General features: G+C 46.4%; 1 protein-coding gene across 1 annotated transcript in view; it reads right to left on the bottom strand.

Moving 5' to 3' along the window:
* Nucleotides 1-561: 561 nt before the first annotated feature.
* ADRA1D (adrenoceptor alpha 1D) overlaps nt 562-26965 on the bottom strand; it is a 67418-nt gene continuing 41014 nt past the window's right edge. The window contains exon 2 of the mRNA XM_021001140.2: nt 562-4946. Within this exon, the coding sequence (XP_020856799.1) occupies nt 4336-4946 (611 nt within the window). The 3' untranslated portion in view covers nt 562-4335. The remainder of the gene's footprint in view (nt 4947-26965) is intronic.

Consider the following 26965-nt stretch of genomic DNA (forward strand, 5'->3'; position numbering starts at 1 on the left):
TTCCTTTAAAATTTTTTTTTAAGCAATTGGGGTTAAGTGACTTGCCCAGGGTCACACAGCTAGTAAGTGTCAAGTGTTTGGTCTGAGGCTGGACTTGAACTCAGGTCCTCCCAACTTCAGGTCTGGCGCTCTATCCACTATGCCACCTAGCTGCCCCGACTATGTCCCTTTCCCAGCCCTCCACCCACAGGCTCCTCCCACAGTGCTGAATAGAGGCATGATTCCAAAGGACTGATGATGAAACATGCTGCCCATCTCCTGAGAGAGAGTGATGGCTCCATGATGCCAAATGAGACATGCATTTTTGGATGTGACTAATGGGATTTGTTTTGCCTGACTGGGTATATATGTTACAAAGATTTTTTCTATCTTTCTTTCATTTTTGTGGGGGAGGTAAGAAGGAGAGAAAATAAGTATTTGTTAACTGAAAAAATTCAAGAACAAAAACAGAATGAGAAAATAACAAACTCACTGAGTTCTTCCTGTACTCAGAGCATCCTTCCGATGGAAGCTGCTACAGTCCTCAGGCCCAGCCCACAGATGGGAAGCCTGAGACCAAGATTACTAAGCATGGTGTTTTATTGATCATCAGAACAAGTTTCCACAGAAGCCCCTTAGGGCACAGATTCTGACAGAGATGGCACTGAGTGGTGGCTAGGGGCTGGCAGTGGGAGGGAGGCCAGCCTCCAGGAAATTACCCCTTCCAGACTCCCTGATATGCTCAGTCCCTCGGCTTCGAGGAGAGCTCCTGTCTTCCCTGGCCAAATAAACCAGGGAAGGGCAGGGAAAGCTGACTCTGCCTCAGACTGGCAGTGCCCATGATGGCACTAGGCACCTGGGGAGAGGGGCCTGACACAGGATGGGGTGGAAAGACAGATGATTCACTTCACAATGTGTCAATGGACAGCAGTTAGTAAGACCAGGCTGCTGGGAGGGGCTCTTTCACTCTTTTCCCTATCGTCTTTCTGTATTGGCCAAGGTAGGTGATGGATTCTCCTTTCCCCATCTGAGGACTCCCCATGCCCACCTTGCTCGTCCCAGGGTCCAGAATCTCAAAGTCTTACCTATGTCCATCTTACTCCAACATCTGCCTTCTTCTTCCTGTTCCATGCCCAGACTTTGCTGAGTAACATCATGTGCTGGAAGCCTGTGACATCTTAAAAGTTTGCTCTTTTTCCAGAGGAATAATCCCAGTTCCTTGTCTTTTATGGGGTCCCATTTCTCCATCAGGAAATTTTGGCCAATTACTCACAACCCTGGGAGCCTGACTAGGTTCTGTAGACCACATGGAACCCTAGCTCACCCACAACTTGTGTTCCTTTGGGGATCTGGACTCCCTCCTTCAAACCCAGGAGGCTCACAAATTGAAAATACCACACTGGTTTTGAGTTTACTTTTTCAGCCTCTGAAGGCTTTGTAACCCAGTGGAAGCCATTTGCCTTTCAGCAAACAAAGTGACCTTTCAGCCTTGTAAGAGGGATTGGAAAATATGTCACTCCATCAATCTTAAAAGCCCTCCACTTGCCCGCAGGTTGGAATGGGTTGGAAATGATGGTAACCTTGTATTTTTCTCCTTGACTAAAGTGGGTGCTATACAGGCCTGATTTAATATTTCAATCTTACAGGAGAGGGGTAGAGAAGATCAGAAAATATGAACCTCTCTCAAGCCAAATGTTAATCTTCCATGCATGCAATAGGCTGGAAATTATGGTAAGCCAGCATTCTCCTCCTTTAGACATTATAGGCCTGAAATTACAGGACCCTTTTAATCTTGGATGGGAGAAGTTTGATAGGTTCTGAAATTACAGTAATTTTAAAGCTGCTGTTCTCCCCTTGTATACCATTAACCTTCCTTTATGGTAATTTTAGGCCATGCTGTCTGGGTTTTACATCCTCAAATTACCTTTTTTCTTTCTTTTTTTTTTTTTTTTATCTCTTTGAGTTCCTTAAAAACGTGGGCTTCTTACCAAGCTGTGAACAGAAACCCAAGGGCCTTTGGGACCAGGATGATTCCTCCTGGGTTGGCAACAGCAGAATAGAGATAAAAGTTTATTAGTTTGGTGAGGATACAGGAAATGAAAAGATGACAGCCAGAGATCATAGCCAGGTTGGAGGATCTCGGGTCCATTAACCTGTTTTCCTACTTTTTTCTGAAATTTAATGTTTTGTTCATTTAACTGATGGCTGCCTCTTTATCTGGGACTCCTGGCACACCTCGAACCTACCTGTTGAACAAGGCAAGGTGAAAAGTTGTGCTTATGTCCCCGAGGAGAATTGATGGTTTTGTTTTGTTTTAAAAATGTTTAATGGCGGTATAAGTCAGAGGTAGGTTTGGAACCTAGCGCTTCCTGCTTCCAAGGCTGGTCCCTTAGCCCCTCTACCACACTGCCTTTCTCATAGACCTTTCTGACAACCTAACAGCTCCTAAGGACAGCAGCAGTCAGTTAAATAAATGACTAGAATCTATTCTCCCCTCCTATAGCATGAACCAATAGAGTCAGCATAAAGCCAGTCTGCACACTGCTGATCATCTCTGGCCACCAAGTGCTTGCTGGACCTTAGACAAAGAAAGCCAAGCTATTTTTAAGGGAGCAGGGGTTGCAGGGGTATGGTGTGCCTAGTATGCTGGGCACAGAGCAAGTCACAAAATAGAAATATTCGGACTAATAAATACATCTCAAAAAAGGAAAAGAAAAACCACTCTATGGATGCTCCCAAACACTGGCAAGAAGCATTATAACATGCACTCAGAGATATGTACAGTGTAAACAGTAAGGATGGTGTGGTTTGGCTCCAGTGAGGAGCAACCATGGGGCAGAGGCCAGTTAGGATGGGTGGGCGGATAGATGGTGTGTCCGAGTGGGAGTGTTGCTCAGTGGCAGGGGCCTGGCTGGGGAGGTGGGCACTTGGGGATGGAAAACTCCTATATCTGCAGAGAGGTGGTCCCTCTCCTCTTCTCTGGGTACCCTCAAGAAGCAATGGAGAGCCAGTGGGAGGCAGAGGGAAAAGAGACAGAAGAGGGAAGTTTGCAGGCAGGAAGGCTACTGGGGGACAGGAGTCAGAGGCGGTGGAAGCTTACCACGGACTCCCAATGGGCAGGACACCCATTGGAAAAGGGGGCAGTTGGTGAGTAGAACTCCGAATAATGGGAGCAGGCAGGATTGCAACTCATGGCCTTCAGCCATGGCTTCAGTGATTTGAGGTCAGACCAAAAGAAGAGGACTTTTCAAAGAAGCAGGGGGACCTTTCCCTCCCCTGAATTGGTCAGGCCTTCTCCAGGAGATCAGTGAGCACCTAGGGCTGAATGGCCAGGGACCACAACACCCAGGAAAGAGAGTATAGGATCCTAGGAGTTCTGTTATTTTGCCAGGGGGAATCTATTCTGGACTTGTGAGTGCATTAGGCAAGGAACTGCTTGTGTGAAAACTCCCAGCGCTCACATGGGAACTCATCTGCCACGTAAGTCTTCAATGAGTTGGTTGCCTGGGTCACCAAGAGGTTAAGTGACTTGCCCACAGCCAATGTGTGTCAGAGGTAGGTCTTGAACCCAGAGCTTCCTGACTCCAAGGCTGGCCCTCTAGCCACTCTACCACACTGTCTCTCTCCCAGACTCAGATGTTATTAGTGTGGGAAGGGACCTTTGACTTTCCTATAGACAGAAGTGGAGATCCTGTCCAGGGGCCATAGCAGGAGGTTGGGCAGGGGAAGGGGTGGGAACGTTCAAAGGGGTACTAGGCTATGCCTTCCCTTAAATATGGGGTCCAGCTTTGGGTCTGGGAAGCTTTCCCAATGGGTCTTAAGTGAGAAGTCAGATTGGGGTGCCTCTCCTATATTAGGGCTAGAGATTGGCTCCATGTTTGGAGGTGACCAAGGTCCAGGGCAGATTGAGCCAGAGTGGCCTTGTGGGAATGGGTCCTGGGGGAGGGAGGGCCCCAGGCAAGCACCTCAAGTTGATATTCTTCAAACTGGTGGACTGATTGAAGTGTCGGCGTTTTCCTTCCGAGAGAGATGCTGAAAGGTCCCAAACCCAGAAGGAACAGTGTCTGACCCTCAGCCTTGGTTCCAGCTGACCCCGAGCCCCTCCCACCGCAGCTGCCGTTGAACTCAAGGCCAGAAATACCCTGCTGTGATCAGTGGATTCACTGGACTAAGTGGGGCCCAGGTCTGGATTTGGGGCAGCCTTGGGGTGCACCCCTTGCAGCACCCCTTTCTGCCTTGGTCCAGTTTTCTACCCACCTCTACCCTTCCCTACAGTACACACGGTCTCTTTTTGCAAAGCCCCAAGCAGACCCCGCGGCCAGGGCCCCACTGACCACGTGGGAGGGGAGGGCTCCCTTAAATATCCGTCTCCCGGAGGCCACAGAAGTCGTCCAAGTCGTAGGCATGGTAGGCAGCCTCCTCCACTCTATCCTGGGGGACCCCGAGGCAGATGGACTCCACCTCGCTGCGGGAGGGGGTGCCCGCCGACCCCCCGCCCGGGGAGCCCCCCGAAGCCCCGGCAGCGCGGAGCTTGTGCGACAGGCTGGTGACCTTGGCCCGCAGCTGCGTCGTGGGCTTCTTGAAGGGACCCAACAGCTTCCACTCGCGGAAGGTGGCCGTGGCCTTGAGCCGCTGCCCGGCGGCCTCGTCGGGCGGGCCTCCGGGCAGCAGGGAGGCGGGTCGGGTTAGCGGGGTTAGTGAGGCCGCCCCGAGGGCCGCGCAGTCCCGCCGGGAGCCTCCAGGGTCTGCCCCAGCCCCCGACGCCCGCCAGTGGTGGCCGTAGACGCGCCAGAGGGGCCGTCGGCGCCGTCGGCGACACTGGCAGCGCAGCAGGCGTAGGAAGGCGCGCTTGAACTCCTTGCTGGAGCAAGGGTAGATGATGGGGTTCACGCAGCTGTTGAAATAGCCCAGCCAGAAGATGACCTTGAAGACGCCCTCCGACGGCTTCAGTTGGGGGAAGAGGGAGCCTGGAGGGAGGGAGAGAAAGACGGAGAGTGAGAGGGAGGGAGGCACGGGGGATGTGTAAGGCCGGGGCATCTGGGGCATAGGGAGGAGGCAGGCCAGTCCTTCCACCATACCCCGCCCCCCCCCCCCAATCTTATAGCCAAGACACTGACGCAGGAAACTCAGTTCTCGCCCAATAGCTGAAGGTGGAGGCAGCCACTGCCTCCAGGGAGCCTCCAATCTAAGTGGGAAGCTTCAGGTCTGATGGGAGCCATACAATTCCAGCACCTGGGAAGCTCCTGATCTAAAAGGGGAGACAGAGCCTCTGCCTCTAGAGAGCCTCTAGTCTGGTGGACGAGAGGGTCCTGTCTCCAGGGAGCCCTCTAATCTGGCAGGGTGGAGAGGGTCCTGTCTCCAGGGAGCCTTTATTCTGGTGGGGGAGAGGGTTTCTGCCTCCAGGGAGCTTCTAGTCTGATAGAGGAGGCACACTAATCCTAGATGGTTTCAGACAGACTGCTGTGCTGGGCTTGAAATCAAGAGCGGAATTCAAATCCTGCCTCAGATCCCTACTAGTTGTTTACTCCTGGGCCAGTCAGCTTCCTTATCTATGAGTGATGGTCCCTTAGGTAGCCCCTGCCCCTGCCTTCAGGGAGCTCCCGTCTCATGGGGGAGAAAGGAAACAAGCAGATACCTCAGAGACAAACAACACACAGGAGAGGGGGGAAACAGGGTAGACCAGTGGTATCAGGCTCAAGTAGAATTGAGGGTCACTAAGCCATACATGAGGAGCCCTGTGAGCCACATGTTGACTTAGGAAACCACAATGTTTGTATATTTCTTAAAAATATATTTAAACATATTAAAATCTGATAGGAGCAACATTTTAATTTGGTTTGGGCAGAATGTAGCCCAGCCCTGTGTTTGACACCTCTGGAGCAGACTCCCATGGAAGTGCCTTGGGGATCCCCCTCACAAAATCAGAATATTCCATTTGGAAGGGAGCTTGGTGAAGGTCTGGTCCATCTCATGCCTAAGCAGGAATCCCCACCTCAACACTTTCAGCTTCCAACATCTTCCCACTTCCAACATCACCAGTGGTCATCCAGCCATCTTGTGAAGACCCCTAACGCTGAGGAACCCACCATGTCCCAAGCATCATTGTTCTTTAAGTAAAACATGTAAAGCCCTCGGCAAACAAAGGGCTGGCTCTTGCTATAATCTTGGACGGCTCCCACTGTGAGAAAGGTTTCCAGCAGATAGGGCTGTTCTGCAAACTCCTCCTTCCCTTCTCAGGAAGTGGTCAAGGCAGGGGCAAGGAGGGAAGAGCATCTGGCAGAAAGATGCAGTCCTGGACACAGGGTCTTTCTAAGGCAGCTCAAGTAAACCACAAAGTCTTCTTTCATTTCTTGATGGCCCACTGCTTAGTATCCTTGCAGGGAAAGGGGAATGAGTGTGAGGTGATCCTAAGATCATTGATGTAGAAAAAGGCAGGGGCCTTTTCCCATCTAGTACAACTCCTTCATTTTACAGATGAGGAAACTGAGATCTAGAAAGGTTCAGTGACTTTGTGTTACACAGCCCCTTAGTGTCGAAGGCAGGATTTGAAACTCTGTCTTCCTAATTCTGAATCCAGTGCTCTGAGTCACCCTGTAAAACACAATGCTTGCTTGGCATATGGTAAGCATCTTACTGACTAATAATAAGGAAGAAGGACCTCTGGGAGCCCTGGTGGACGTGGCCCTTCCGTTAACTACGGCCACTTTCTGCCTATTTACACCATTGATAGCCTTCTCTCTCCCTGCTGAATAGAAAGGCCCTGAAGGGAAGATGGGTCAACACTGATGAAATGGAGGCGGCATAAGAAGCCTGAAGAGCTGAGACAAAAGGGCAGAAGGCACCTGGGGGCTGACACTTCTTACCCCCTCCCTTTCACCATCTTTTTTTTCCTCATGCAAACTGCCATCTAGCCCCACCTGATATTTACTTTTGAAGTTGATTTTTTGAACCTAAGTGTAAGACTTTATGCCTATTGAGTTTCATCTAATGAAAGATGGTGATCTAGCCTTCCAAAGTCTTTTCAAATCCTGACTTGTCATTCAGAGTGTTAAATAACACTCCCAGCTTCATGTCATTTACAGCTCTGATAAATTTGCCATCTAGATCGTTGTTCAAGTCCTTAGAAGCAAATCTTTGCCAGCAGAGATCTCTGATGCACCTCACTGCAGACCTTCCAAGCTGACTGACCCTTCATGACCAACCACCTGCCCAGCTCCAAATCCAATCTCCATATTGTCTAGCTCACATTCCCTTTTCCCTTGAGAACACATTGGGAGACTTTATCTTATAAACACTTTGATAAAATCTGGGTCTGCATCCTGGGCCATCTCCAGCCATCCTGATCCATATGTGGCCATTGGACCCAGACGGCTCTGGAGTAGAAAGTGAGGCTGGTGACTTTGCAGAGCCCTCCCTCCCTCAAATCCAATTCACTTGCTAGTGATGGCAACATCCTCCTAATGTCAATATTCTCTTCAAGAATGAAGGACAAACCACAAAACCACAACCACAAAATCTGGGTAAACTATGCCCACAGTATTCATTTGGGCTACCGGTTATAAAACCCTGGCAAAGGACAGCAATAAGGTTAATCTGGTATGACCTATTCTTGACAAAGCTATGCTGGTTCCTTGTGGTAACTACTTTCTTTTTAAAAAGATATTCACCAGCTACATGTTTAATAATGATTGAATTCTACCTTTATTGAGAATCAAAGTCAAGTTCATTGACCGGCTGTTTGCAGACATGACCTTCTTCCTTTCTTTGGAGAATCTAGACATTTGCTTTTTTCCTATTCTGTGGCTGAGTTTGGACAGCACCTAGTAATCTGGTTTGACTGGAATGTACAGTGCATGAAGGATAACAATGTGAATAAGATTGGATGAGTAGGTTGGCACCAAATGGTACAGAAGTATAAAGGCTAGATTGAGAAGAGTGTACTTTACCCTAGAGGCAACAGAGAATCATTGAAGATACAACCAATAATGAGGACTGGACTTTGGCAAATGTATGAGATTTAAAAATAAAATGGTTTTAGTGCTTCTAGCCTTCTCTCTATGTGTCCTTTCCCCATCTCTAGGGCTTAGCACAGCAGCTGGCACATAGCGGGGGCTTAGTAAATGTTTGAGGGAGCAGGGTGGCTCAGTGGATAGAGTGCCTGGCCTAGAGTCAGGAAGACCTGAGTTCAAATCTGGCCTCACTCACTAGCTGTTTGGCCCTGGCAAGTCACTTAACCTGTGTTTGCCTGATTCACTGGAGAAGGAAATGGCAAACCATCTGAAGATCTTTGCCAAGAAAATCTCATGGGGGTCAAAAAGAGTGGGACTTGACTGAACAACAATAATAAATGCTGGTAGACTTGTTGAATTGAGGTAACCTGCTAGGGACCTCACTTCAGATGCTTAGGAAGACTTGAATCCAATTCCATCCTCAGACACTTGCTCTATGTGTGACCCTGGATAAGTCTGTCTTAGCTTCAGTTTCCTTACCTATAAAATAAAAACAATAATAGCACCTAATAGTCTTTGTGAGGATCAAATAAGATAGTATTGTGTAGCAGTTTTTAAAAAAGCTGCTACAAAAATGTTAGCCACTGTCATCATCATCATCCCCTCCCCCAATCATCTCAGTCTTCTGACCCAAAGTAATTCCTACTCCTTTTCTCTTATTTAATATTTCATTTTTCCCAATTACATGTAAAAATGATTTTAATATTCTTTTTTTCATATTTTGAGTTCCAAATTCTCTCTCTCCTGCCCCTCCCTCCTCATTGAGAAAGAAAGCAATCTGACAGGTTATACATGTGTAGTCATGCAAAGCACATTTCCATGTAAGGCATTCTGTGAAAGAAAACACAGACTAAAAGCCCCCAAATAAAATACAGCAAAGAAAAAGTATCTTTGATATGCATTCAGGCTCTACCAGTTCTTTCTCTGGAGATGGACAGCACCTTTCATCATAAGTCATAGAATTGTCTTGGATCATTGTATTGTTGAGGATAGCTAAGTTTTTCCATAATAGATCATCATACAATGTGGCTGTTACTGTGTACAATGTTCTCCTGGTTCTGCTCACTTCGCTCAGCATCAGTTCATATAGGTCTTTCCACATTTTTTTCTGAGAGCATCCTGCTCATCGTTTCTTAAAGCACACTAGTATTCCATGACAATCACATACAAAGTAAATCCTACTCTTAAGAGAAGGTCTGATAATAGTCCTTTATACATCAATGGATTCATGACGCACCACCTTCTCTACCAATCCATCAACAAGAATTTATTAAGTGCTTACATCGTGCCAAGTTCTGGGGATACAAAGAAAGGGAACATCTGCTGCCTCTGCCCTTTGGGCGGTCTAGGTGTCCCCACAAGCCTTTAAGCAGAGAAGGCGCCCACCCTCATTCGGTAGCTGGAGTCCGTCACTTGTCCCGGCTCTATTCTCACCGGCAGGTGGAGCCAGAGACTAGAGAAAAAGTGCCTTCCAGCCACCAGCTGGTCCTGCACCTACCGTACTCGTCCACACCATGGCTGGAAAATAACTTTCTGACTCAGGGCGAATTTCTTTTAATTTAAGCCTAGGATGACAAATCACTGGGTTAACCCTGCCAAGCAGTGAGCTTGCGTTTGGCTTAGGAACATTATTATTGTTATTAGCTTTATTATTCCATTCACACCAAAGAGAGTTATGTCCCAATGGTGCTAGAGGCAGGTGGCCAGAGGTCCGCAGGCCAGTTCAGGTTAGTCTCAAGGGCCGGCTACAGCTAGCCATGCCTCCTACCTGCCCCTCCTCAGAGGGGTTCCTGAAGAGCCTCCGGTGATGGCCACTGGTTAATAAGTGTGAGTCAGTCAGAAAGCATTTCTCCAGCACTCACTATTCTTCCAAGCACCGAGGATACAAAGAAAAGTTAAAAACCGCAGTCCCTGTCCTCAGGAAACTTACATGCTAACAGGGGAAACAACACACAAGCAACTGTGTACAACCAACATATATACAGGGTAAATGGGAATCACCTCCTGTCGAAGGTGGGATTTGAGCTGAATCGTGATGAAAAGCAGGGAAGGAAGCCAAGAGCTATGGGGAGGAGGAAGAGCATTCTAGTCTGGGAGGGAAACCAGTGAAAAAAGGTATGCAGTCAGGGGATGGAGGGTCATATTTTTGGTTCAGTAAGAAAGCTGGATTGTGGGCTATGGAGTAAAGCATTAGAAGACTTGAAAAGGTAGGAAGGGCCCAGGCTGTAAATGACTTTAAAAGGATCTTAAATTTGATCTTGGAGGTAATAGGGAGCCACTGCAGTTTACTGAGTAGGGAAATGAATCAGTCAGCCTTGCACTTTAGGAAGATTACATCAGCAACTAGATGGAGGAGGGATTGGACTGGGGAGAAACTTGAGGGAAGGGAGACCAAACAGAGGACTATTGCAATAATCCAGGCACGAGGTGATTCGGGCCTAGACCAGGGTGGTGGCTTTGCAAGTGGAGAGCTGAGGACCAGGATGAATTACCATCCTGACCAAGGATCCCAGGGGAAGGTCAGATTTCTTCCCATTCTGCTCACCCCTCTCAGAGCAGTAATATATCTCCTTTCTTTGCTGCTTTATGCTTTACAAACCAATTTCCTCCCAAAAGCCCTGGAAAGGAAATGGGGCGGAGATGAATATTCCAGTTTTATAGATGAGGATGCACCGAAACTCATACAATGTGCCACCCGTTGTGCACCGGGGCCCTGCTCTTGCCTCCACTCTTGTAGAAGCCGTGTCTTCAGGAGTGAGGTGGGTTACACAGAACGACTATCCGCATTCTCTCTCTCTCCTCTTTCCTCCTCTCTTCTCTCCCCCCCTTCTCTCTCTTGTCTTCTCTCTTCCTCTCTTTCCTCTTCTTCTTCCATCACGCCACCTAAAACACATGTCTGGTGGGATAGGAATCTGTCTTTGACTAGAGTGGGTGGGAGTAGGCGAATGGGTGGGCATAAGATGTGGATAAGGTATGCCAGCACCCGTGGGGGAATATTGTCATTGCTTTTTCCCTGAAGGGAAGCGAGCCAGCCTGCCACTGGAGCTGATCAGACTGAAGCTAGTGGACCTTTTTCCCAAGGATGCCATTGAGAAGAATCCTTATTTTGGGAAGAACGTGGAATAGACAAAGTTCCTCCTTTTTTTTGACATTTTTGTCATCCTGTCTCCAGGCTTAACAACTTCTCTGCTGTTGATTAGCAAGCATTGATTAAGTATGTAGTACCAGGCCCTATCCCCATTCTACCCATTCTTCCTCTGCCAAAAAGGGGAAGGGCCAATGGGAATGGTCCTCCGGGGTGTTCTGGCATACCCACTCCACGATCTATGCTGGCCTATTGCTGGGCTCAGTTTGGTGGCTAGGATTAGAGGCTAGGCTGTGTTTGGTTTAAGAGCTAGTCCACGTATGATTTAGGAATCAGTCTGTGGCTAGGTAAAAGGTCAGTCTGTATTAGGCTTAGGGATTGATCTGTGGCCAGGGTTAGAGGTGATCCTGCTGCTCAAATTTGTGGCCAATCTAATTTGTGACCTCTCTAAGGTCAGAGAGGCCAATCTGTGTTTGGATTAAGGAACAGTCTATAAGAAAAGCTGAGTGCTGCAGAAGTGACACTTTTGAACTGTGGTGATGGAGAAGACTTTTGAGAGTCCCTCGGATGGCAAGGTCAAATCAGTTAACACGTAAAGAAATGAATTCAGGCTATTCACTGGAAGGTCAAATACTGAAGATGAAGCTTAAATACTTTGGCCACATAATGAGAAGCCAGGAGTCACTGGAAAAGACCCTGATGTTGGGAAAGATTGAAGGCAGAAGGAAAAGGGGATGGCAGAGGATGAAACAGAGAGTGTCATGGAAATAATGACCTGAACTTGGACAGACTTTGAGAGATAGTGGAGGATAGAAGGGTCTGGTGTGCTATGGTCCATGGGGTCACAAAGAGTTGGACATCACTGAATGATTGAACAACAACATGTCTGAATTAGAAGTCAGTCTGTATCTGAGGTAGTGGTCAGTCTGTGGCTAAAGTTAGAGATCAGCCCCTGGCCAAAATTAGTGGCTATTCTATGGCCAGCTTTAGAGGTCAGTCTGTGTTTGGGTTAGGGGTCATGGTGTGACCAGGGTTAGAGCTCAGTCTTTGTCTGGGACAGGGATCAGGCAGTGGCCAGGGTGGGAGGTCACCCTTGGGTTAGGGGTCATTCTGTGTTGGGGAAGAGTGAAAGCAGCTGGATTCACATATGAGAAGGAGAACTCATGACCTTCGTCTTTTTAAGCTTTAACTTAACAGCTGGGTGACACAGTGGATAGAGTGCTGGGCCTGGAGTCAGGAAGCTTCCTCTTCCTGAGTTCAAATCCAGCCTCAGACACTTACTAGACCCTGGGCAAGTCACTTCATCCTGTTTTCCTCAGTTTCCTTATCTGTAAAATGAGCTGGAGAAGAGAATGGCAAACCGCTCCAGTATCTCTCCCTAGAAAACTCCAAACAGGGTTGTGGAGAGCTGGACACAGTTGAAACAGCTCAACAATAGAACTGGGAAAACCAAACATAAAACTTGCAGCTGGAGAGGGAGGCGTGTGAGGATAAATCTTCCAGAGCCTGGCTCATGTCCAGCCTTGCCCACACTCTCCTATGTGACTCCTCCAGTCTAGTTAGACTTTTCATTCTCACACTCCAATGACTAGTCCTTCCTTCTACTTCTGCTCATGCTATTCTTCTTGCTGGAAATAATTTTTTAAAAAAGAGTAGGATAATGATTTGTCTCTGGATTATTTCTATCTGAACTTCAGAGGCATAGGGAAACCTGGGTTTGAATCCTGCCCCAGGCACTTAATAGCTGTGTGACATTTGCCAAGTCACTTAACCTCTCTGTGCCTCAGTTTCTACCCCTGTAAAATGAAGGGGCTGGATTGGACGACCTACTTTATCCAGTGATAAAGAGACAACAATAACAGCAGATATTTCTATAATGATTTTAGGTTTGCAGAATGCTTTATACATGTCATCTCATTTGGATGGTCTTCTTTCCTTTTCTCCTAACCCGAATGCCACCTCCTCCAAGAAGCCTTCCCTTGCTTACCCCAGCCCTGACCAAGGTCTCTGTCCTTTGAGCCCTACAACAACCCTGTGGGGCAAGTGATGTTATTTTATAGATGAGCCAACTCAGGGGAGAGTTCACATTCACAAATAATGTGAACGGAGTGATTTTCAAACAACCACCTCTGTCAGAGAAGCTGCACAAATAGCATCATCCCTGTGTCGTAGACAAGAAAACAGTCTTGGAGAGCAGACACAACTTGGCCAAGATCATACAACTAGTTAGGGCCAGAATTTGAACTCAGCTCTCTTGTCTCCAATTCCAAGGCTGGCACTCTTTCCACTACAGAATTCTCACAGTTCTGGCTTCCCTGTATAATCTACCCTTGTATTTTCCCATTCCCTGTATGTTGGCTGTGTCACTGCAGCAGGGCTCAGCTTCTCCTGTCCAAAGTCAGGCCCATGACTGAAATCACATCCCAACTCTGGGGGTGCACCAGCCATGTGTCAGATGACAGGATTTGAAGTGGAAGACCACTTAATTCAGCCTCCATTTTACAGAGAACTGAAGCTAGGAGCCCCTAGCTAGTAATATGCCGAGCTGGGGTTCCAGCCTGGGTCTCCTGATCAGAGCTGCTGCTAGCATTCTCTCCCCATGGGGCAAGCAGCATGAACCGTCATCTCCAATCATATTTGGAGAATGGGACACCCCATAGGTGCATCCAAGGCCAGGGACAGAGGGGTTTGGCTGGCTGTTGTGTTTACTTGAATCGAAGGTGTCAGGGATCCTTTCCTATGGATTCACCAGCACCAAAGAGGTGGTAGGGATGGATCCTGGAGCCAGGTATCCCTGGGGGCAGAGCAGGCCATCCCACATCGGTGTCCCTCTTCCTCATAGGATCACAGGAGCCCAGATCTCAGAAGCAGTTGAGAAAACTGAGTCCCAGAGAGACTGAGTGATTTAAGATTCTAGAATTATAGACCTAGAGTGAGAAGGGACCACAGTGGCCATTTAGTATAATCTCATTTATAGATGAAGACGTTGAAACCCAGAGAGGAGAAGTGACTTAGAATCATAGATTTGGGACCTATGAATGAATCAAGTGCACAATGCCCTCATTTTTCAGCAGAGAAAACCAAGGTTTAGGGATCTCAGCTAGATTAGATATGCATTTAGACCCTCCATCACTGTGGCAGGAAGCATGGAGGGCTGCCTTATAAAGAGACCAGCTCAACATCTGAGGCAGTGAATGTGAGTCTGTGATTCTGTACCTCTGCCCCTGCTCTCAGGGGTCTTTGGTCTCATAAAGGGGATACGGTTCCCATCTTTTCTTTATTTCATAGCCTTTGATCCCATCTCTTCCCAGGGGAAAACAGATCCAGGTTCACAAAGAAGGCTTTTCTTTGGCTCCAGTCTCTGGCCTCAACCTTCCATCCAAGAGGATTCTGGAAAGGCTGAAAGAGCCATCAAACCTAGACTCTACCCCCTTTAGGGCTGGCCCTGCTCCCAATGGCTCCATCCCAGGAGCTAATTGAAAAGCCCCAAGCACTTCCTTCCCAAGATTTCTGCCCCCAAATCAGATTTAGGAATAGTTCTGCAGGGCTACCACCCTGCAGTCCCGGAGATCTCCAGCCATTAGAGATGTGAGCTCATTCCTTCTACGGCTTAGCTGGGCTGGGCAAGAGATGGTGGGGTGGGGCACAGGGAGAATGATGAACAGAGCCATCTGGAGTTGAGGAGACTTGGGTTCAAATCTCACCTCAGATACTTACTAGCTGTATGACCCTGGGCAAGTCACTGAACTCCTCTCAGCCTCCTCATCTGTAAAATGTGGATAATAGTAATGCCTACCTCACAGGGCTATTGTGAGGATCAAGTAAGATAACAGGAAAAAGGGCATTATGAACCTTAAAGCCTTGGTTTCAGCTGTTGTTAGTATAACTCTCATTAAAGGCTTTATATGGAAAGGACCTCTGGGCATCATGTCTTTCATCCCCAACCTTCATTGGGAAGGACCTATTCTTACCCTCTCTAAAGGAGAGCTAATGATCCCAGTCATGAGGTATCCAAGTGAAGGCTGGAGATGTCTCAGACAGCACTCTCAGTTTGGAATGGCTTAGATTAGCTGTCCTCCAAAACCCCTTCCAACTCTGCCATTCTGGGTGATTGTTCGACGTTCCTATGGAATCTTGAGCCCACTGATCGCATCACAGCCAGGTCTTCCTTGAAGAAATTTCTCACCTTATTCGAATCTGCACTGATTGCATGTTGGCATTGGGCTGGAATCAGCAACCATGTTACATAATTCTAATTTCTAATAGAGATAATTACTGTCTGGATCCCTTCTTTGCACTAATCGGGACCTCACTGCATCCCCTCCCTCCCGTCTGTGCCTGCTCATCCTGTGTGATTTTTGTTCACCTCCCTCCATAAGTTCCCAAGGGGTCCACAGTCCATGGACTCCTTCCTCTCTTTCTCAGGACATTGACAGGAAACCAGTAGAATATACAGGTTGTCCACAGATTAGCCCGTCCTCTAAGAAATAACAGCAACAGTGACAGCTAGCATTCACATAGTACCTTACAGCATTTCACATATGTTAACTCATTTGATCCTAACAACAACCCTGGGAGGTAGGTGCTATTATTATCCTCATTTTACATATGAGGAAACTGAGGCTGAGAAAGATTGAATGATTTACCCAGGGTGACACAGAGAGTGTCTGAGACTGATTTGAACTTGGATCTTCTCGACCCCCAAGTCTAGCTACTCTGTCCACTGTGGCACCTTAACCAGGGAGGATCTGTGAATTCATTTTTTTGAAAATATTTCAAGGCATCTGTGAGGAGGTGTAGCTGGGCTGATGTTATCTGAATGAAAGAATCTACGAATGAAAAGCATTTATTGAGTGCTTCAGGCACTGAGATAAGAGTAGGAGACATGAGTACAAAAAAGCAAGATTGTCCCTGCCTTCAGGGAGCTTCTCTGCTAGAGAAACACAGCACACATGGGGAATGGCCAGTCCCAGGGAAAGTCAGTGGAGTCCTTTGTATTTGATTGGTACATCCTTCCCAGGAATGGCAGTGTTGATCTGACTACTGTTCCTAGAGTAAGACGTTGGCTAGGGGGTGGGGCTGTGGGTAGAGGAGGAGGAGAAGGCACTTCTGAAGTGGCAGGAAGGTGGCTGGAGTGTGACAGAGAATCAGGGGACTGGGATGCCCGGGTTCACTACTGTTGTTATTGTTGTTTGTCCTTCATTCTTGAGGAGGACCACGACATCAGGGAGGTGATGCCATGACTTGTAAGTGAATTGGATTTAAGTGAGGCAGGGCTGGGCAAAGCCACCAGCCTCACTCTCTCCTCTGGAACCATCTGGTCCAGTGGCAAGATCTAGATCAGGATGACTGCAGATGCCTCTTGATTCACTACTAAGAGTTAACTGAAGTGGCCGAAGCACCCACCCATACAGGAAGATACGGCACAGAAGGACTCATGTTAGTATCCTAGAATCAGAGCCAGAAGACGTCCTAGAAGTCTTCTAATCCAATGCCTTTTTTATAGTTGAGGAAACTGAAGGAAGCATAGACTCCAGAGCTCCAGAGCTGGGGTTAAACCAGGGTCCTCTGTCTATAAAGCCCAAATTCTTTCAACTATACCATGCTGCTACAGTGGGACATCCCCAGGAAACCAAGACATTGGTTGGAAGTAGGGTGGTTGGGGTGCTAGTGCTGGGGCCTCTGCCCAATGGGAAATAGGTGGCAGACTAATCCCCTTCTTTGAGCCTCAGTTTCCTTATTTGTCATCCTGTCCCTACCAGCCTTACCCAGCTGCCTTCAAACTCTTAGCATGATAATGAATGCAAACCTCAAAGCACCAGGATTCCTTGCCAGCTATTATTCCGACATCTACAGGGACACAGATGAGTGTTTGCCCGGGAGGTCCGAAGGGGAGATTGGGATCCAGGTCCCATTATGGTTTCAAACTGGGGCTGGCAGCTGAGGACCCAGCTGCAGAAAAGAAACTCTATGATGTTGTTGTTATGAACCGAGGTCCTGTTTGAATTGGAAGTCACCCGGGGACATTGACTAACGGGACAGGCACTGGCGCCAAGTGGAAAAATGTTGTTTGGTGATGGGACTGGCATTTTGGTCTCACTGCAGTATTTCCTCCGGCGGCACAGTCCTTTTGATGAAAATAATCCACGGTGTCACTCTTCGAGTGGGCCTGAGAAAAAGAACCTCCCTGAAGAGTTCAGGACAATATTCATGCCTTCTGCTTTTGAGCCAAATTCCATGTGAGTGGAGCCACCATGAGGGAGTCTGGCACTGGGGACTAATGGGGTTGTTGGGAAGGGGCAGGAACCAATCATGCTCTACAGGATGACTTTCTCCTTGCTCTGGGGCTGCGTGGGAGCTATGTTGACCCTTTTCCTTGGCCCGAACATGGTGTGGAGCAGGGAATCTTCTGACCCTGAGCAGCGTGGACCCTCTCCCTAGAGGCCCAAGGGCCTTGAGGTGCTCCCTTTCATGGGCACATCATGGTCTGACAATTACTTCCTAGGACATGGCTGTTTCTTGGCTGTCCTCTGCATGAGGTCATGCTGGTCTGTAGGAGCAATCTCTCTCTAGCTTCCTCCTCTTTGGCCACCTCCTTCATACCATCCTCACTGACCACGTTGCCATGGATACCAGACATCATGCCCTAGAGGAACTTCCTGTCTGGGCCCAGCTCTCTCGATTGGTGACTCCCTCTCCTCGATACCTAGGACATGGTAGATGTTTATTTTCAGGGAAGTCCCTGCCATATTTTACTTTACTCCCTCATCTTGGCCTTACTGTTGCAATCACCCTTTCCTGCCCTCCCCCCATTCTGGAACTACAAACCATGATCAAATCAAATTTGCCATTGCTCCTGGATGGGTTATGTCAATCTGCTCCCCTGTAGCACCACTTGCTACCCCTTTAACTTTCTGAATGAAAGCATTCTTTTCTGGTCATCACTCTCCCATGTATGTTGTTTCCCCCATTAGAACATAAGCTCCTTGAAGGCAAGACCCTCTTTGTTTTTATGTTTGTATTTCCAGATTTTAGGACAGTGCTTGGCATACTGTAAGCTGTTAATAAATGCCTTTTTATTCATTCAATCATTCATTTATTCACAGAACTCCTCAAGTTTGTCTACTCTTTATTGAGAGTCTAACCCAGTAGGAAACTTGAAGTCTCTCTCCCCAACCTGGAACAAAGTCCAGAGAAGTATAATTCCTCCTTGGAAAAGTGAGGCCGGGCAGCTAGGTGGTGCAGTGGATAGAGCTCCAGCCTTGGAGTCAGGAGGACCTGAGTTCAAATTTGACTTCAGACACTTGACACTTATTAGCTGTGTGACCCCGGGCAAGTCACTTAACCCTGATTGCCTCACCAAAAAGCAAAAAAAAAAAAAAAAGAAAAAAGAAAAAAGAAAAGTGAAGTCCAAGAATGGCTCCCTCATGGTCCAGAGAAGTACAATCTAATACCCTGGTGGTCTGTGGGCTATTCAGGAGATGTACTGATCCTGATCCCATTGCTATGTCCCGCCTTGGAGGGACAGTATCTCCTTAGGTCCCTATGTTGTTGTTCAGTCATTTCAGTCAGGTCTGATTCTTTGTGATCCCATTTGGGGTTTTCTTGACAGAAATACTGGAGTGGTTTGCCTTCTCCAGCTCATTTTACATATGAGGAAACTGAGGCAAACAGGGTTAGGTGACTTGTCCAGGGTCACACAGCTAGGAAGTGTCAAGGCCAGATTTGAACTCAGGAGGAAGAGTCTTCCTGACTCCAGGCCTGACACTCTATCCACTGCCCACCTAACTACTTAGGTACCCATGCCTGTTTCCAATCCCTAGACCTGAGACCTGCAGTCTACCTTCCTTCTTCTCTTAGAGATATGGGGTTGGATAGTAGGTAGTGTGATGGCAGAAAGAGTAGATAAGTATATGTGACTTGGAGTCAGAAAGAATTGAATTCAAATCCCACCTAGACACTTCCTAACTATGTGATCTTAAGACCTCTCTGTGCCTATTTCCTCATCTGTAAATTAAGGGGTTGGCTTACATGGCCTCTGAGAACCCTTCTCAATCTAACTCTGTGATTCTCTGATCCTGCCCTGGGTGGAGGACAGTGCCCCACTAGCGGGTCTCCACGTCGTTCTGTTTCAGCTAGCTGACCCCCTTTCCTATTTCTGTGCCCTCACCCCAGGTCCAGAACACTCCTCCCCTTCTCCTCTCTGAAAGCCTTCTCTTTCTTCCAGATCTAACTCCAGTGCTGCCGCCTCCAGGCAGCTTTCCCTGAGACATAGTGACACACACCTCTCATCTTCACTTTGTGAAGGAGGCAAGCCTGGGTATGTCACTGCTGTTCCTGGAGAGTTTAAGTGATTCAGCCAAAGGCTGATCCAATGTGCATCTACCATCTATGAACCAACAAGCATTGATGATGCATTTCCTGGATGCTAGGCACTGCTCTCAGTTCTGGGGACATAAGGACATCCCTTCCCCCAGGACCTTAGTGACTGAGGCAAAGACAAGATCTAAACAAAGCCCTTGATGTCATCTTAGGGGCACTTTCTGTTGGAAAGACCCATTATTCTACAGCAGTTCTTAATCTAGGATCCACAGAGCCCTTGAAGGTCTTGGATAGCTTTCAGGCAAGATGGATAACAGTTGGGCTCAATAATTTGGAACTCTACCCAAAGGGCTATGGAACCATGCATACCCTTTGACCCAGCAACACCACTCTTGGTTCTGTATCCCAAAGATATCAAAGAAAAAGGAAAAGGACCAACACATACAAAAATATTTATAGCAACTCTTTTAGTAGTGGCAAAGAATTGCACATTGAGGGGATGCCCATCAATTGGGGAATGGCTGTGGTATATTATTGGGATGGAATACTATTGTGCTTTAAGAAATAGTGAGCAAGATGCTTCCAGAAAAATCTGGAAAGACTCATACAAACTTACATAAAGTGAAGTGAGCAGAACCAGGACAACATCGTGCTCAGTAACAGCAATGTTGTAGGATGATCAACTGTGAATGACTTAGCTTTTTCTCAGCAATACAATGATGGAGGACAATTCTGAAGGACTTATAATGAAAGATGCTATCTATCTCAGAGAAAGAACTGATGGAGTCTACATGCAGATCAAAGCATACTTTTAAAGCTTTCTTTATTTTTCTTCTTTTTTTTTTGGTCTGTGTTTTCTTTTGCACCACATATAATATAGAAATATGTTTTGCATGACTTTACATATATAATCTATATTAAATTGTTTGCCTTTTTAGTGGAAGGGAGGGAAGGAGGAAGGGAAAGAATTTAGAACTCAAAATTTTTAAAAAGGAATGTTTAAATTTTTTTTACATGTTATTGAGAAAAAGTAATTTAAAAAAGAGTTGGGCTTAAAACTGAAAAGAAGGAAGAAAAGGTTCTTGATAGCTTCTGAAAATTGCCAAGTTCTTTTAATGAACCCCAAGTTTCTCTCTGGAAGAAAGCCTTGAATTTTTAATGCCAATATTTTATTGGTATTATTTTGAATAAGGGAATTCCTCCCTCCCCCCCTGGAGAACTGAAGATGAGTGTTTCCCAGCAAATGATGGAGAGGTGTATGATGGGTGTGGGTGGCCTGCAGCATATAACCAATGAGGAACTCTGCAAATGAACAGGAGCAAAGGGTGTCATCAAAGCCATTCATAAGACAAAAAGAATGCGGCAAGAGCAAAGGATAGCCAGTGGACAGCTTGTGGACTCCGTTGGTAGCCTTTTCATACTAAGAGAAAGCAAGGAATGCCCCCAAGATGGTAGGTAGACTCCCTGTCATGAACCTGAGAGTATGGACAAGCCAATGGGCAGGTATGGGGCACTACAATCTCCATGATTAGAAGGAACATATACATCCTTGACAAAAGCCGTCTGCATTTTCCACTTCCATTTCTTCCTGTTTCATTAATTCTTCAGCCTGCTGTAATTTGGCTCCTGGCCTCATCTTTCAACGGAAACGCTCTTTCCAAAGTCGCCAGTGCTCTCCTGCTGCCTCAGTCTGATGGTCCTTTCTCAGCTCTTCCTCTCTTGGCTTTCTTGACATTCCTCTTTCCTGACTGACTTCCTCTTTGTTCCATCACTCCTCCCATCTTCTTTGCTAGCTCATCATGTCCACTGCACCCCTTGACTGTGGGCATTTCCCAGGATCTGCCCTGGGCCCTCTTGCTTCTCTCCTCATGTCCTTCGGGTAACCTTATTAACTCCCCTGGGTTTAATGGCATCTTTATACAGATGACTCACAGATCTCTACGTCTGGCTCTACACTCCCCACTTGGCTTTAGTCCAAATTTGTTGTTGTTGTTCATTCTTTTCGGTTATGTTCAACTTGTGACACCATTTGGGGTTTTCTTGGTAAAGACACTGAAGTGGTTTGCCATTTCCTTCTCCAGCTCATTTTACAGATGAGGAAATTGAGGCCAATACGGTGAAGTGACTTGCCCAGGGTCACACAGCTAGTAGGTGTCCAAGGCCAGATCTGAACTCAGGAACATGAGTCGTCCTGATTCCAGGCCTGGGTGCTCCTTCCACTGTGCTACTTAGATGCCCAAATTGCCAGTTGCCTATTGAACATTTCAGATTTTATGCCTCAGAAACACCTCAAACTCAACGTGTCCAAAATGGAATTTATCATCTTTCCCCCCAAACTCTCCCCTCTTCCAAATTTCACTATTTCTGTCCAAGGTGGCAGCATCTTTTCAGCCTCCTGGGTTCCTCACATTGGCATTAGCCTCAGTGACTCCTTCTCCCTCACACTACACATCTGGCCAGTCATCAAATCTTGCCATCTATCCATCTGACCCATTCTCTCCATTTGCACAGCTACTACCAGGGTTTCATCCCCTTTTGCCCAACAGCAAACAGCCTCATAATTGGTTTTCATCCTTCAAGTTTCTCCCTACTCCTGTCCATCCTGCCAAAGTGATTTTCCTTAAATGAAGATCTGACCACATCACTCCCCTCCTCAATCATGTCCACTGGCTCCCTATTGCCTCCAGGATAAACCACAGCCCCCCTGTTTGATCCTTCACAGTTTGGCTCTAGTCTACCTTTACTTGCTGTTCCTTGTATTCAATATTCTACCTCCTGCCTCCAGGCTTTTGTCTCCCTCCTCCTCCTCTTCCTCTTGGAATCCTTCCCTTCCACAGAGCCTTGGCTCATGCACCATCTCCTAAGAGAAGGTTTTCCTGATCCCCCATAGTCAATGATACCTTTCCCTTCCTCCACTAATTCTAATATATTTACTGTTGTGTTAACATATTGGTTTTTTGTTTTTGTTTTTGTTTTTGTTTTTTTTTTGCAGGAGGGAGGCATTGGAGTTAAGTGACTTCCCTAGGGTCACACAGCTAGTAAGTGTCTGAGGCTAGATTTGAACTCAGGTCCTCTTGACTCCAGAGTGTTTACATATCGTATTCTTTTATAGAATATAAATTTTTTGAGAGAAAGAATTGTTTTTGCTTTCATTTGTATCCTCAGCACTTAGCATAGTGCTTAATAATAAGTTATAAATATATATATATATTTATTTTACAAGTTATAAATTTAAATATATATAAATTTATGGGCAGCTAGGTGGTACAGTGGATAGAGTGCTAGGCCTGGAGTCAGAAAGCTTTCCTCTTCCTAAGTTCAAATCTGGCCTTAGACACTTACTAGCTATGTGACCCTGGACAAATCTCTTAACTCTGTTTGCCTCAGTTTCCTCATCTGTAGAATGAGCTGGAGAAGGAAATGGTAAACTCCTCCAATATCTTTGCCAAGAAAACCCCATATGGGGTCACAAAGAGTTGGACATGATTGAAAAATGACTGAACAACACTATATATGTATTTATGTACATAAATACAAATAAAAACATTTAATTTTTATTAAAAGATCATTGGAATGAGTGGATTAGCTTCTACTCTCTTCTCTAATACAAAACAATGCCTTCTGAGGACACTCCATGCTTGGCTGAAAAGGCATAGAGGAAAATGAAAAATTCTAGAAGCTGGGCCATCAGTGGAATGCTGTTGTCCAAGAAGAACATTGTATCAAGTTTTCCAAGGGACTACTCCTGCCATTTCAGAGAAATATGAAAATCCCTGTCCCAGTGACCACATTCAGCCAGAGAGCATCTCTCCAGAAAACAGCAAGGTGTGTTGAGGGCCTGGCAGCAGCTGTGAGTCTTATCTTTGAAAAGGCTGAGGTTCATTCCATTAAAACCCTATCGTGGTTTTAAAAACCCCACCCTGAAATCTTGTGCTGACTGAGTCAGCCCGGGCTGGGGTGATGACTCTGCCATGGGACAGCGAATTCTTGGCCAAGACCCAGGTTGCATAACCAGCAGTCTGAGGGTCTCTTTGCCTTCCCATGCAGGGCCTTCGGCTGCATCCCGAGGGACTGAGGTTAGACGCAAGGCAAGAATTTCCTGAGAGAGACTTGGATATGGAGATGGAGGCTGGCGGTGAACAGGGTTCGCTTTTCCCCAGTCATGGAGACGGGCTCTCCTTCGCGGTCGGAAATCATAGTAATAAGAGAATGCATAGAGCTCTTTAAGGTTTCAAAGCGCTGTGCATCTGGGATCTGATTTGCTCTTCACAACAACCCTGTGAGGGGGGTACTATTGTTATTATTCCTATTTCACAGATGGGAAAACTGAGTCTGATCAGAGGATCATAGATGAAGGCTGGAAAGTACTTTAGGGGTCATTTTGCAGAAGAGTGTCTGAGGCAGAATTTGAATTCAGGTCTTTCCAATAGCAAATCTCCCCTTCTCTCCACTGTGCTGCCACTGGCCTAAGAGTGGGTTCTAGGCTTGGCTTGGCCACTAATTTGCTGTGTGTCCTCAGGCACTTCCTTAACCTCTCTGGACCTGCTTAGTCCCGTGTGAAATGGAGGTCATGATACTCCCTGGCTCACAAGGGTTGTAGCATCTCTGACTTGGGTGGAGCCTTAGAGGTCATCCGCCCAGCGCTTGCCTACTTAAACTATCAATGCCTTCTGTGACATGATCAATGAGTGGTCAGCCAGCCTATGGTTGTACGCCTCCAGGGGCAAGGAGAGAGCTCTCTTGACAAGCTCAGATGATTGCTGGACAGCCAACCGCCGCAAGTCTTTCTTCCTTATGTTGAACTGAAATCTGTCTCCTGGTAACTCCACGGGGTCACAGACTCAGTTGGAAGGAAATATGGCAGCAGCCAGTCCAATCCATTATGAAACTGGAATCCTCGTGATAACACACCCAACCGTGGCCGTCCAGTCTCTGAAGGCCTCCAGCACTGATGGGGCGCCTGCTATCTCCAGGGGCGGCCCATTCCACTTTGGGACATCTCCAGTGGATGGCAATCATTTGGTTATATCAAACCCTCCTCTCTGTAGCGTCCGCTCATTCGTCCCAGGTCCTCTGGTGGGACAAAGACTGAGCAGAATATATCTTCCACGTGATAGCCAGGACAGACAAAGACTTGGAACGAGCCAGCTATTTGAGAGCAGGAACCGAAGGATTTGGGTTTTTCTTTGGCCCCTCTTTTGAACCCCAGGGCTTAGCACAGTGTGGCACTTAATAAATGCATGTTGACCGACTGATTGGTGGCATATGTACCTTTCTTTTGCTTCCTTATTAAATTCACTTTGTTCCAGGCAGTGTGATACAGTGATGGGGATAGAGAGTCAGAAATCCTGAGTTTGAATATTGGCCCTGCCACTAATGACCTGTGTGACCTTGGATAAATCACTTAATAATAATAATAGTACTAGCTCACATTTATATGGCCCTTTAAGGATTACAAAGTGCTATATATGTTATATTATTTTATCCTTACAACAACCCTGGGAGGTACCATTATATTCTCCATTTTACAGATGAGGAAACTGAGGCAAACAGAGATGAAGTGACTTGCCCAGAGTCACACATTTAATAAGTGTCTGGGGCAGAATTGGAACCCAGATCTTCCTGACTCCAGGTCCAGTGCTTTATCCACTGAACCACCTAGCTATCTCTGAGGCAAGCAGAGGTTAAGTGACTTGCTCAAGGTCACACAGCTAGTATCTGAGGCCAGATTTGAACTCAAGTCTTCCTGACTTCAAGTCCAGTGCTCTATCTATTGTGTCACCTAGCTGCCTGGGAAGCATGTCCCGCTGTTTTCCTGAATTCAAAAAAAATTTATTAAGCACTTGTTTGGTGCTGGGTGCTGGACTGGTAGTAAATTAAGAGCCTTCAGTCTTTCCTGCATGATCTCGCAATCGCTTGGCTATTTCTTCCGTATCCTGCACTTGAATTTTTGAGCCTAAGTTCAGGACTTCACATTGATCCCTCATAAATTTCATTTTGCCACACCTGTCCCCTGGTTCTGGCCTGTTGCAGACTTTTCAGATCCTGATTCACTCACCCAGAGTATAATTTATCTATGCCAGTTTTGTTTTATTTCCCCAGATGTAGCAACTATGTTATTTATGTCTTCACCCAAGTTGTTGATAATAATCAGGACAAGACAGGGCCTGGGAGAGAACATGCTAGCAAGTCACAAAAACGGCTGCTATCAAGTCACTAACAAACACTTTTTGGTACAATTGTGCAAACAGTACAATAATATCAGCAACAATAATTAATAATAACAGCTAGTATTCATATAGTGCTTTAGAGTTTGGCAACCATCTCTCTTGTTTGATCTTCACAACAGCCTGAGAAGTAAGTGCTATTATTATCCTTGTTTACAGATGAGGAAACTGAGGCAGGCAGAGGTTAAGTGACTTGCCTAAGGTCACACAGCTGATAAGTATCTGAGGCTGGATTTGAACTCCGGTTTTCTTTGCTCTAAGTCTGGTGTCCTAGCCACTGCCCCTCTAGCTACCAATGCATCCAGTCATACTGTCATTAAGATTGCCTTTCTACATCATGTCCTCAGGGTTATTAAGAGAGATTTTGTCAAATGTCTTGCTGAAATTAATAGATACTGCATTTAGAGCATTTCCAACTTAAATAAGAAAATGAAATCAATTTGGCTGAAGGTTCAATCCAATTCCTGTCAAGACTTAAGTTCAAGACTTGGACACTGAGGATTCAAAGGAAAATGGCTCTCCCTCCCCCAGCCCTGCCCTCGAGGAGCTTTTATTTTTACTGAGTTGAGGATACAATGTGCAAATAGATGAGCACATCCATGATCATTTGAACAGGGAGAGGCTTAACAGTTAGGGGCTTCAGGAAAGGTTTTCTACAGTGGAGTCTTCAGGAAGTTTACATTTTTAAGAGGCAGAGGTGAGGAGGGAATGCACACTTGATGTTGGTGATGTTCTGTGTAAAGTGTGGGAGATTGAATGTTGAGTTTGAGGAACAGTAATTGGCTGGAACACAGAATGCACAAAGGGCATTATTGTACAAAAAGATTGTAAGGTAAGCTTGAAATAGACAGTGAAGGTCTTTAAATGCTAAGGTGAGGAATCTGTATTTTATCCTAGAGAAACCCACTGAAGATTCTTGTGTGGAGAAGTCAACTACCCAGAAATGTACTTTAGGAATATGAGTTTCTTTATCTGCAAAATGGGGATAATAATAGCACCTACTTTCCAGGGTTGTTGTGAGGATAAGATGAGATATTTATAAAGCACCTTGAGAATATCAAAACTTTACAGAAATGCTAGCTATTATTATTATGTACGGAAGATGGATATGGGAAGCTGGGAGTCCAATGAGGAAGCTGTTGCAATAGTTGAGGCAAGAGGTGATTGGAACCTGAAATCAGGTGATAGCTACGTGAGTAGAGAGAAAAGGATGGATATGAGAGATGTTGTGGAGGCAGAACCAAGATTTGGCACCTGACTGGGTCTGGAGGGTGAAAGAAGGTAATAATTCAAGGATGACTCCATGGTTCTGAGTCAACACAAATTAGCTTCTGGTGATCACT

The sequence above is a fragment of the Phascolarctos cinereus genome, unplaced genomic scaffold, assembly GCF_003287225.1.
Source record: "Phascolarctos cinereus isolate Bilbo 61053 unplaced genomic scaffold, phaCin_HiC Scaffold_2;HRSCAF=192, whole genome shotgun sequence".
In the NCBI taxonomy this organism is placed as follows: domain Eukaryota; kingdom Metazoa; phylum Chordata; class Mammalia; order Diprotodontia; family Phascolarctidae; genus Phascolarctos; species Phascolarctos cinereus.